Source organism: Oculina patagonica, chromosome 1 (genome assembly GCF_052425735.1).
Source record: "Oculina patagonica isolate OP01 chromosome 1, crgOcupat, whole genome shotgun sequence".
NCBI lineage: Eukaryota > Metazoa > Cnidaria > Anthozoa > Scleractinia > Oculinidae > Oculina > Oculina patagonica.
The window spans coordinates 31,345,439-31,357,498 of NC_135758.1; the positions used below are offsets into that span (position 1 = coordinate 31,345,439).

The following is a 12,060-nucleotide window of genomic DNA, read 5'->3' on the forward strand; positions in this document are numbered from 1 at the left end:
TCAACCCCTTCATACGTTTTTCTGTCAATTTGTTTACGGTACTAATCTATTTAAACATCAACTCCGTTGAATAGAATAGAACAAGGTATATAAATCCGAATCAAAACAAATTTTATTTAAACTATATATATTTATCCAAAATAGGAATAGCAGCAGAGAATTTTAGGAGGCCAAATAAGAAAAGAAAACAATAATAACAATACAAAACAAAACAACGAAGCTTCTCAAAAAAAACACCCGGAAGTATTTTATGGTGATAACAAGTGATTTCTGGTGATAACCAAACCTTCCAATCAGTGGCAATCTTTGTGACGCAAAACTATCGCACATAAACAGGTCCCCACACACGTATTTACATTTTATTGAGCGCCGCATTCGCACGTAAAAAAGTGAACTGTCGTATATAGGATGTCGATATACGAGGCCTCATTTGTTTTCTTGTCCACCGTTTGTCTTTTTTTGTATTTATTCACAGCAAACTCAACGCAACAATCGGCGTCCGGTGGTGATGGATCATTTCGTCGATTTCAGCGCATGTATCTCATTGTTTATCTCATGGCCCAAGGTAATGCGTACGTAATATAGGTAATGTGTATGCTAAGGATTTACAGTTTAGCGATAACTGGTAACCGCACGTTGCCAGAAATGTGATCAACCAATAAGAATAACGGTTCGTGGCAAAATAGTATCTCAATTATAATCAGCTGAACATTGACCTTAGTGGCAGTCGTGGCGGTTCTAATAAAACGTGGCTTATTGCACCGAGCGTCATTGACACTTACAGAGATAAAATAAAAAAAAAAACATTTCTTTTTTACCATTTAAAGTTCTTTTTGCTTTGAATGGGTCTATGGGGGTGTTTATCCTAAATGATGCCCTCGCCGGCTGCAAGCGTTGTTATTGGTTGCTCCAAAAAAAATATCAGCTAAAGCCGATGAAAAAAAAATATATATCTGACTTATTTCACGATGCTCTAATAAATGTACTAAGGAGACAAGAGCTGAAGATCCAATAATACTCTTGAGGTATTGTTATGATTTTTTGAAAAATAAAGAAAGGCAATTATGACTAGTAATTAGCAGTCGTACTTGTTCGTGGAACTGTCGCAGATGCGGCCAGCAACTGGCCACCGGACTGTGGCAGGGTGGCTGTATTCATTTGTCTTGATTTGTCAGCAAAAGCACTGAATTTCTTGCTTGGAACAACTTAGTAGCCGTATATAAAAACCAACACTAACTGTTTACAAACACTGACGTCAATTTTTTCAAGAAAGTTGGCTTGAGGGGTTGGATTCGACAGTTCTTCTCAACGCGCCGTTACAACTTGTGACTGATTAATTTTTAAAATATAAAATCCTAGATCTTGATCAGTCGTCAAGATTTTAGCCATGTGGTTTATTGCGTTCGACGGCAGGAGAACGCATCCTAATCTTGCGGTGGCCTGTGGTCCCGTGGTTGTCCTGTGAACGCACAAGCGAAAGTGGTTCTATGTGTGGTATTATGTATGTCGGTATGTGGCAAGTTGGCCTCGATCTCATGTGATTAGACATTAGAAAGCAATTAATTGCGTCACAGCGACGTCAACAAAGACAGCGCGCGCAAAAACAATTCATGAAGCCGATAACGCTAGGCTGTAAACAGTTATTGTGTTCGACGGTAGGAAAACAAATCCTAATCTTGTGGTGGCGTGTGGTCCCGTGGCTGTCCAGTGAAAGTCGTTTTATGTGTCGTTCTGGCAGGTTGGCTTATTAATGACGTCGCAGTTTCTTTGCGAGAGACCCTGGGAACGAGGTTGATTCGTTCTGACGATCTTCTTCGGTTTGCGTTTGCGAGTTTGCCCTGTAAATTGTGCTGAAAAATAAACGTTTCGGCAGTCCTCCTCGTGCACTGTTGGATTGAGATTGTTTCTCTGATAGTTTCAAGTGATGTTGGATGCGCGCTTTATGTTGCACACGCGGTCGTTTTAAATTTGTATGACGATATAAACAGTCGTGTAACTCGGATTACGTTTGCTAGCCTTATCTTGGGTACCTATCTTGGGTCGAACGCACTCCCCTAATCTTTGATTATTACTAGTAACTAAATGTAAAATTTTGTGTGCAATAAAATTTGTGTGTTCGAGGGTCACGGATCGGCTCGCATGCCCGCGCCAAAATTGTAAGGGACTGGGGTTCAAAGGAACGGCTACTAAGCTGATTTGGTAAACAACATGGCGGATGGCAAAGCACACAAGCACAAAAATAATAATTTTGAAAGCTGCCGCTATTTCGCTGTTGCATCCTGCAAAAGTTGGAAAATTGGCTAGGATTTCCACACAATTATACGGAAGATGATCTACGTAAAAGTTCGTGTAAAAACTATATCGAGGAATTCGTACGCGATGGAAACGCTCTTCTCGCAAACCCGTAGGGCGAATTTTAGAATTGGCTTCTTGACGGGACTGCCATTTTAACCCTTATAATTATGTGTCTGTATGCCTCTCCTTAACCACAGTGTAAGCAGCTCTTGTTACAGGTAAAATAGACATGGTCGTTCCATTTTATAATGTACTTATATGTAGGGGCGGAATGAGGTGTGGGAGGGGGGTGGTGGAGGTGAGTTAGGTGGACTGGGGTCGTGGGGAAGGAATTTTTGGATGGTAATGATGGGATGGGATGTGGGATAAATGAATTTTTGAGGGTTTTTTTTTTGCGAAAATCCTGGCGTAACTGCTGAATACCCTGCTTCCTGGACAGGCCCTTTCTATGATGTAAACTACAGAGGTAAACATGTTCCTGTTTGTGGTATTATTGATGGGTTGCTGTTCTCGGTTTTTTAATTTAACCAATTTTAGTCATTCAGAAACTGCTCGAGAATGTTACCTTAAATATCTTGCGAGCTTACAATGTAGCATGGCTAAAAAATAGTGATGCCACAGCTTTTGCTGAAGTCATTTTCCAAAACCAATTTTTTTTCTTCTGACCATAGGAGCTGATTGGTTGCAAGGTCCACATGTGTATGCATTATTCTCCAGTTATGGAATGACGTCCAAGCAAATCAACCAGCTTTTTGTAGTAGGATTTGGTTCTTCCATGGTGTTTGGTACAGTTGTAGGCTCATTTGCAGATAAACTGTAAGTTTGTGATGATTGTTTGTATTTGTACTTTTTTAATTTAATACGTAAGTTCTTGAAATTTGTTCTAAGAGCATGACATGTTCATCAAGAGAGCTTATGTCATAAATATTTTTATTTGAGTATGGTTAAGGATGGTTTTATTTTGTCTCACAATTAATTTCCATATTAAAATAATCCCATTTAAAACTCGCACATTTATACAAAATTTATGTACATATCTTGATGGTAACAAGTTCTTACATGTAAACAGTGCTGTGTTCTAGAGGTCTCTGTAACTTCTCCATATGATGTTACAACTATTCAACTATTCCTGACAGTATTTTCCTTTTCCAGTGGAAGAAAATGTAACTGCATTCTTTATGGAGTATTGTATAGCATGGATTGTCTTTCAAAGGTATGTACATGCTGTGTGTTAATAATAAATAAATAAATAAATAAATAAATTACTAGTATGTTACTCCAGTAAAATAGCGGTATGTCATGCTATCCTCTTTCTCTTAAGACAGGAGGCCTTTGGACAAGCGACCCTTGTTAATATTTTGTATGTCTTGAGATATGTCTCTCTCTTTTCTTTCAGCATGTACCAAATTACTGGGCGTTAATGTGTGGTCGCTTGGCAGGAGGAATGGCAACATCCATTCTGTTTAGTGCCTTCGAATCCTGGGTAATCTGTGAACATGACAAGGTATGTGAAGTCATTAATTCATTCAAGCTCATTCACAGGGTCTTCTGTATCAGGGCAGTCTGAAAAAAATCAGGCTTGAAGCAGGCTAAAAGCTTGCCCTGAAATTAAAATAAAATGTTGTAAATCCATTTTATTTCAGCGAGGATTTAGTAAGAGCTTGTTGACGGACCTGTTTTCAAATGCTGTTTTGGGAAACTCCTTGGTTGCTATTTTTGCAGGCCTGGTTGCTCAGGTGGTGGCCACTCAGTATGGATTCATGTAAGTTGTATATAGTTTATAATTAGTTAACTTTAGACAACATGAAAGTTATAGTGGTAGAACAACATGTCTTAAAGAGAAAGAGATCTTAAGTTATGGTTTGGTCTGCAACATTCTTATAGACCTTTCAGATCATCTTTACTATAGGCAGTCGTGTGTAATATATCGTGATATATCGGCAGATAGTTGGCTGATATAAGTCAAGAGTCTGCTGATAGTTGGCCAATAAGTCAGTCTATAATTGTGGTGAGTCGGCAAAAAGTGAGCTGATACGTGGCCAATAGCCTACTGCTCTTGGTCAAAAATTGACTGATATATTGACCGACAACTGACCTATTGGTCTATCAGTAGATCTATGTGTTGACTGACTTTTTTTACTTATGCAATCTTTATTGCAGTGCTCCATTTAGTCTCTCACTATTGCTGTTGGTTGTCACAAGTGGAATAATCTGTTGCACTTGGACTGAAAATTATGGTGATATCAGTGGAAATGTCAAACTGTCCTCAGTTCTGCAAGGAATACAAGTTTTAAGACAAGGTCAGTAAGAGTCTTACATGTACAAATGTGCGAGGCAGCGAGGCGTGCAAGGCATGCGAGGCAAGCCATGCGAGGCGAGGCAAGGCAGCAAGGCATGTGAAGCAGAAATCCCTACTCCAAATAAAAAGGCTAACCACAAGCTACCTAAGCTAACAGTAGGCTAACCGGAGTGCTGTTAAGGCTAACTGGAGTGCCATTTAGGCTAACTGAAGTGCTATTTAGGCTAACCCGAATGGATCACATGCCTTGCTGCCTTGCACAAGGCCTCATTTGTTTTCTTGTCCACTGTTTTTTTTTTTTTTTTTGTATTTATTCACAGCAAACTCAAAATATGTGACGACGTGGTCAGTAAGAGTCTTTTGTTTCCTGTTATAGTGTTTACTGAAACTCCAGAGAAACAAGGAACCTATTGTTCTTACATGTTATAAGAACAGGTCCAAAAATACCAAAAGTTATAAAGTGTTCACACCATCAATAAGCAGAAATGATGTTAGGCTACAGGCCATGAGTTCAGGTCCCTCCAAGGTCAATAACATCTCTGGTCTTCTTGTCAGATCCTAAAGTGCTTTGTCTTGGACTGATCCAGTCTTTGTTTGAAGGATCCATGTATTCCTTTGTATTGGAATGGACACCAGCTCTAACTCCTGGTAAGTTTTAATCCAGCTTTATATGATTTTTATTTATTGTGACCTGAAGTAATTTACATTAACTACAGTCAATGACTTCTGGAATTATAGCAACAACCCCATTACAATACAGGAAATTTTAACACAAGACAGGACTGAGCTTTTACTTTGTGCCAGACATGATGCCCACTATCTTTGCAATTTATTTTGAATATTTTTTCACGATATACACTGTATACAGATCAGTGTTAACATTCTAGTCACTGTATATCACTGTGATCACTAGGTTTACTGAAAGTATCCTATTCACAGTGGTCTCCTTAGGCTATCCAGGTACAGTGTGGGAATTATACAATTCGGCAACTGATACTTTACTCTCATAGAGCGGTTTTCACTTGAGTGTGTAAAGTAATTTACGTTTGCTTTGGTTTTGCATTACTACGCTCAGTGATTGGTTTAAAAACCTTGTGCCACATTCTCGACCAATCAGAACTAAAACCAGAACAAATTGTGACTCGCTCGAGCACGTTATCTAGCGCTTCGTGCCGGCTATAAGTATTTGCTTCAAGTTTTGATTGATTCACTGGATTGTCTATGTCCTTTGTGATTGGTCAGAATAATTACGTTCACTTGGTTTTGGTTTTATGACACTCAATTGAAAACTGCTCATAGTGCCACCCTCTAACGTTGGGTACCATTTAATGGTTGGGACAATCTGCCAGATGTTTAGAGGGGACGGGGTAGGGGGCCAACCTGCCACACACAAGCATCCCATTTAAGGAGACCAGAAGTGCTCATAGTTGTCGCTTGCTACCGTAACTGGAGTAATGTACATGTACCTGTCTGGAAAGCCACCTTGGTTTCAAGGAGGTTTCTTAATGTTTACCTACTCTCCACATGACAATAAACATGTAGGTAAAATAATAAAAGGCATTAGAGGAAAGAGGTGAACAATGATGGCTACCAGCAGAAGAGAGCAAGGCAGACCAAACTATTAGACACAAGAACCTGCAAGAAGACTCTTATGGTCTTGTGCTAAATTTAATGCAAGCACTTAGCATGAAAAGGTGTTTATGGCTTGCTTCTGGGGTGGCGGTGAGGGTAATTGGTACTACCACTGGATTGGGTTCCATTTTTAAACTTCCAGAACTGTGTCATGGGGTTCCAATTTTAACCTTTTAGTCTGAGATAGGGTCTCTGAATGTAGATTTGCCAACTCTCACGCATCATGCGTGAGTCTCACGCCTGTGGATCCAAAATATTGATCTCACGCTTAAAGACTATTTTCTCACGCCGACTGACAAATCCAGATTTCTTACTCCTCTTAAACCCATTAAATGTCAATTTAATTCAATTCCGGCGAAATATAACCCAGAAAATCAGCATCGTTATTCGTGTTTGAGTCCATTTCGTACACTTCGGCAACATTTGAAAGTCGTCAAAACATCTTTGGTACCCATCGGCAATGCTCGGAAGTTGTTGGAACACCTTCAGAAATTTCCGGAAATAGCCGGGACATCTTTGGAAACAAAGTGATGGCAATCTCACGCTTTTGACTTGGGAAAAGTTGGCAGGTATATGAATGGGGGAAATTATATCAAATTTGTATCTTTCTGCTTATCAGAATCAGGTTATTTTGAAATGTGTGGAAATAAATAGCAAAAGTTGTAGTTTAAAAAATGTCCTCTTCACTTCCCAGGGGGGTACTCCGACTTGTAAATGACGGGGATGATCGAATGAAGGCAAAACGCAGGACCCAAAAAAATCCCTAAGTCTTCCGAAATTACCCAAAAAAATCCCTGGACCAAAAATAACCCCCCAAAAAATCCCTTGTCAAATTACCCCTAAATTGCCAGGAAGGGCAATAACGCTCGAGTTTGATTATTCATCATACCTTAAATACATGCAACACCAAGGCCGTGCCAAGGCACTTTAGTTTGTTTTTAACACCCAAAAACATCCCCTGTTTGAATCAAGTCAGAGACATGGTAGGAATTCCTAGATCCCAGGGGAGTATTCCCACAAAAACATTTCCAAGTCGCTCCCCCCCCCCCCACAGCTTGCTTGCTACGCCATCTTATCAGTATATGCAAAGGAAGGCAACTTTGAATAGCTTCATTGGTAACATTCTACAGTTAAAGCAGAAAACGTGTTGTTTGGATTACAGATCCTCCAATGGGCATAACAATTGTTAAGGAAAATATTCCCCATGGATGGATATTTGCTTCTTTCATGGTAAAATAATATTATAGAACCTATATTATTATATAAAGGTATCAAGTACTTCTGTGTGTTCTTGAATAATGCAAGAGGGTGTAAGTCATTACGGTTAAGGCCTGTCTACTGTGCCTACTTCTAAACTGCCCTTCTTTAAACTTCCCCTAGTCATTGACTTAATTATTCAATGAAATTTTGTTCCTTTGTCTTACTTCCCACTAACAACAAAATATAAAGTTTGTGCTGTTTTCAGTCTATACTTGCCCTCAGTTATACAAATAATTTTATACATTATACAAATAAATAGTTTGACAGTAGATGACATCGCACAAGGTTTATGTTGAGGTCTTGGCACTCTCCTGAACTTACACAAGTGCTTTCAGCCAAACAGAGTATGCATTTTTTTAGGTATCTGTAATGCTTGGTTCACGCGTCTTTAAATTTCTTTCTAAAGTGGATTCTGTGGAGTCATTTATGAGGTATGTTTAAGCATTTGCAAGCTTAAATTTTTTATTCTTCTTACTGGGTATGAAGCTAGAAATATGCTGCCTTATGGATATTTTATTATCAAACAATGTCTTAATGCATGCATGCTGTTAGATGATAGTTCGTTTCTTTTTTCTTTCAGACCTATCTTTGGTATAGCAGCACTATCATTAATCACGCCCATCATTGTCCCAAAGGTATGATTCATGTTTAGAAAATCTGCTGCTAGGGGGACTTACAGCAAGGCGCCCAAAAGTGTGACCACTTTTAATTTATTCACATTCTTTCGTGCAGATTTAATCCAATCAAAAGCCATAGATAGCTTGCAGTTGACTTCTGATTGGATTAAATCTGCACGAAAAAATGTGAATAAATTAAAAGTGGTCACACTTTTGGGCGCCTTGCTGTAATAGGGAGGAAAGAAATGTACTTAAGGTTTACCACAATGGGGGAGATGCATGATTGTATAACTTGTGTCATTTCTTAAAGTACCAATTTTTGTTGAAAACTTCGGGCTACAATAAGTAACTTTGCCTGAGTTGTTGGCTCATTTTTTAGGATTTTTTTCTTTACATTTTTTAATAAATTAAATTGCTGTTTTTCTTTCTGTCTTCCTATGCAGAACCAATGCGCTATTTATGTAGGATTCTTGGTGTTTGAATTTTGTGTAGGTAAGATGCTGACTTTTGGATGCTCAGCTTCCGTAAGGTAATCAGAATATGAGAGGGGTGGGGTGTGGAGGACAAGGTTTAAACTTGTTGCCTGAGCATGGCAACAGTTAATATAGTTTCTCTCCAAGTAATTTCATTTAGCCTTATCATAAAATTATTTTCAAAACCTACTGCCAAAACCTGAATGGCAAAATTTTGAATTAAAAAAAATGAGCCAAAAATTTATTAGAAATGGTAATATATCTGGCCCCATTAGGCAGCCTGTATAGCTACATATGTTGTGTGGGAGGTGCGGTGGCCTCTTCACCGCGGTCAAACGTCTCAGGCAGGTTTTCTTTCCATTTCGCCGTTTTTTTGTTCAAATTGAAGTGTTATTACGAGCAAGGATAGATAAAAATAGTTGCCGAGTGAAAGCATAATGCCATTCCCTCAGGTAAACCAGTGTTTTTACTTTTTAAATGTTTCGCATCCGAACCAAAGGTGCTTTGACAAAAATGAATGGCGCCGACAAGTCCGCATATCGCTATTTTCAAACACTTAGAACTTTTTTAGTAAAGCTCCAAAAAACTTAGTAAACCCTACGGATACCGGTTATGTATCGAACTTCGAACTGTGAAAATTAAAACCTTATCTTTGCAGTACTTTTCTTATTTTCTGCATATTTCTGTCGTTTGACCGCGGTGGAGGTGGCCTCATGGTTAGTGCTGGAGTCCAGATAAAGCAGTCCAGGTTTGAGCCCTAGCCGGGGACATTGTGTTGTGTTCTTGGGTGAGACTTTTCTTGGGGCGTCTGGTCTTCATATCTAAGAAATAAAAAGTTGACAGATATGCATAGAGCTAGTACCTTAATTAAAAAACAACTTTTAATAAATATATATGGCAGTGGACTAACGTTGTAATAAAAGAATACTTTTCTTTTTTAAAGGAATATTCTGGCCAGCAATGGGAGTGCTTAGAAGTAAATATGTGCCAGAATCGAGTAAGTAAACCACCAACATTTTGGTGAACCACCAACATTTTTTATGCTATAACGGTAATTCTTTTTTTTTTCCTCATCCTCAATTTATCACAGCAGAAAGCTATGGCCCAAGACTAATATTATTATTTTCAAACCTTCTTTGCTTTAATTTTCAGCTCGTGCCACCGTCATGAACATATTTCGTGTTCCTTTGAATCTTATTGTCATCATTCTTTTAGTTCAGGTTTGTACATACATACTGATACTTATTATTATTATTATTATTATTATTATTATTATTATTATTATTATTATAAATAATAATATTATTATTATTATTATCATTATTATTACATGCATGGTTAACAGTTAGTATTGTTTTGAAAAATTTTCTAGGAATTTTTGTATTTTGATTAGTTTAAGCTGTAACAACAACAACAAAGGTATCTTAAGTATTCCTTTCACCACAGCCCAACCCTCTCAGTCTCTTCACGACGACTGATAGGTGTCATATTCCTCAGCTCTGAATAGGTGCAAGCGACCTCTCTGTTCAAAACTGAGGGCTTATTCCCGGGGAGGTGGTACTACCCAAAAAACTTTGGTAGGTGTTTGCTGCAAGCTTTTTGACTGCCCTACCCTACTCAGTTTGAAATATGCGATTTTCCCTACCCCTTTTATCCAAAAGTTGATATCCTGTTTAAGACCAGACCCTACCAACCGATTGCTTCGGTTTGCATGAACATTTGTTAAGGGCGACAAACTCCCGATAGTTCTTAAATCGCACTTTTCAAGACAAAAGAGAGATTAACGTGACGTTATACGGCAAACGCGAGCTTGCCTTTTATTTTGTTACCTTTTTTTTATCGTATTCTAAAATTAATCCCTTACAAAAACGGGAAAAATCCCACATTCACGACAAACGCAAAACTATTCATTTCCGCGTACGAACGGCAGACGGCAGAAGTTGAATTTTTGCCGTTCGCGGGAAAAATAAACGTCATGCTTAATCTCTCTAATAATAAAAATAGTTTCGTCCAAAAATGATATATCTAATTGTTGACCAGAGTGCACAAACCATACCCTACTACAGACTAAAATGGTCAAAATTGCCCTATTTCAGATTTCAGATCAAAACGCCTCGAAAACCTTTGGCGCCTCACATACCAAAAATTAAATGGAAAAGCTTATAAAAGCATGGTGATGGTATACCTGTATCTAGGTTTCAGATGTACGATTCTTTTTTTTTTTTTAACAGGATTTGGCTCTCCCATCAGTGTTTTGCTGTTGTGTGGTATTCTTGATAATCTGTTGTGCTGTACAGCAGTGGTTATTTCACTTATCTACCCACTGTTTGGGCTCTTCAAATGAAGTTAAAGGTGAGGTTATAGTTTATCATATCCAAGGCAAAAAGAACATCGTATCAGGGACGTGGTCATAACAAGTGTACTCGATATGGACCCACCTTGTGTAGGGGTAGGGGGGGGGGGGGCTATGCAAGATACCACCTGTCTGATTAGCCAAATAGACAAAAGTTATTGGCCTCAAAATTGAGTTGAGTCTTTCATATTCGGTGTGCATGAAGCTTGCATTGCTGGAGAAATGGCACAAGGAGTTGTGAATCTTTTTCTTAGTTTCTACTACTGATAGAGTGGGGGCTATACAAACAAGACACCATCTTTTAAGATGGGGAATGGGGGGGGGGGGGGTACATGAAGAGCGGTGGGTCCTGTCTGAGTACAACAGTTTTGACCATTTCCCTTAATCCCTCAGGTCCCACTGTCAAAACTTGATTTTTTTCCCTGTATTTCAATTTTTATTATATATAGTACACGAGCATTGTGCTTTAATATTTTATCGTGCAAAATAAAGGATGATGATGATGATGATGATGATAAAATCAAATAAACTTCATGCTTTTTTCTTGCAGGCGAAGCAGTCTCGGCAAGTTGTGACGTAATACGACCGGTATAGACATCACGTGACAAACGGCAACCAGAGCAAGAATATTAATGTAAAGCGTATCGACACAGTCACACCCAATAATAAATTATTTCTGGAAGAACAAGTTGTTTATGGACCAGTACTGTTTTAATTTTTATAAACCCACAACATTTAACCGTCAGCTAAGTTTTTCGCACCCATATCAGTCAGCACCAAATAGTTTAAAAAGTAGCGAAAGTAAACTCCCCCCCCCCCCCCTCCCTTCTGTACAACATGCTCGTGGAAGCGGCTTCTGCGCTCGCGTGTCGCGGCTGCTAGTCACGGCTCCTATTTAATTTCACTCGTGGCTTCGCCGCTCTTTTTTCCAAAAGTATGACGTTACAGTAATTGTAAACGAAAGAGAATCATTTGATATCCCACACAAAACACCCTATATTGCGTCACGTTTGCTTTTCTTTTAAAAATGGCGGTCACCGAAGCTTCCAATCACAACATTTCATTCAAACAAATTTATCCTTGAACTTGATCTGTTATGTCCTTTACAATCTGGTCAGTTATCACAAGACT

General features: G+C 38.7%; 1 protein-coding gene across 4 annotated transcripts; it reads left to right on the forward strand.

Annotated features, from left to right (window-relative positions):
- The first annotated feature begins 382 nt into the window (after nt 1-382).
- Nucleotides 383-11,797, forward strand: LOC144664009 (molybdate-anion transporter-like). Of its 4 annotated transcripts, none has more exons than XM_078525116.1 (15): nt 383-565; nt 2,967-3,111; nt 3,448-3,508; nt 3,692-3,799; nt 3,939-4,057; nt 4,456-4,595; nt 5,150-5,242; nt 7,389-7,456; nt 7,847-7,917; nt 8,067-8,121; nt 8,547-8,595; nt 9,520-9,573; nt 9,729-9,796; nt 10,808-10,928; nt 11,480-11,797. In XM_078525116.1, the coding sequence occupies exons 1-15, from the start codon at nt 409-411 to the stop codon at nt 11,521-11,523; spliced, it is 1,353 nt and encodes a 450-aa protein (XP_078381242.1). In that variant the 5' UTR covers nt 383-408; the 3' UTR covers nt 11,524-11,797. The 4 variants fall into 4 exon arrangements, 2 of the variants coding, with proteins under 2 accessions (XP_078381242.1, XP_078381249.1); XM_078525123.1 differs by lacking the exon at nt 383-565 and adding an exon at nt 2,235-2,513; XR_013572720.1 differs by lacking the exon at nt 11,480-11,797 and having other exon boundaries at nt 8,547-8,632; nt 10,808-10,880.
- The last annotated feature ends 263 nt before the right edge of the window (nt 11,798-12,060 follow it).

Bases quoted from the DNA above. Each gene is read 5' to 3' on its own strand.
- LOC144664009 (XM_078525116.1), top strand. From the start codon at position 409: ATGTCGATATACGAGGCCTCATTTGTTTTCTTGTCCACCGTTTGTCTT. The intron at 4,596-5,149 runs GTCAGTAAGAGT...TCTTCTTGTCAG, and splicing joins AATACAAGTTTTAAGACAAG to ATCCTAAAGTGCTTTGTCTT. The intron at 9,574-9,728 runs GTAAGTAAACCA...TTTAATTTTCAG, and splicing joins TAAATATGTGCCAGAATCGA to CTCGTGCCACCGTCATGAAC.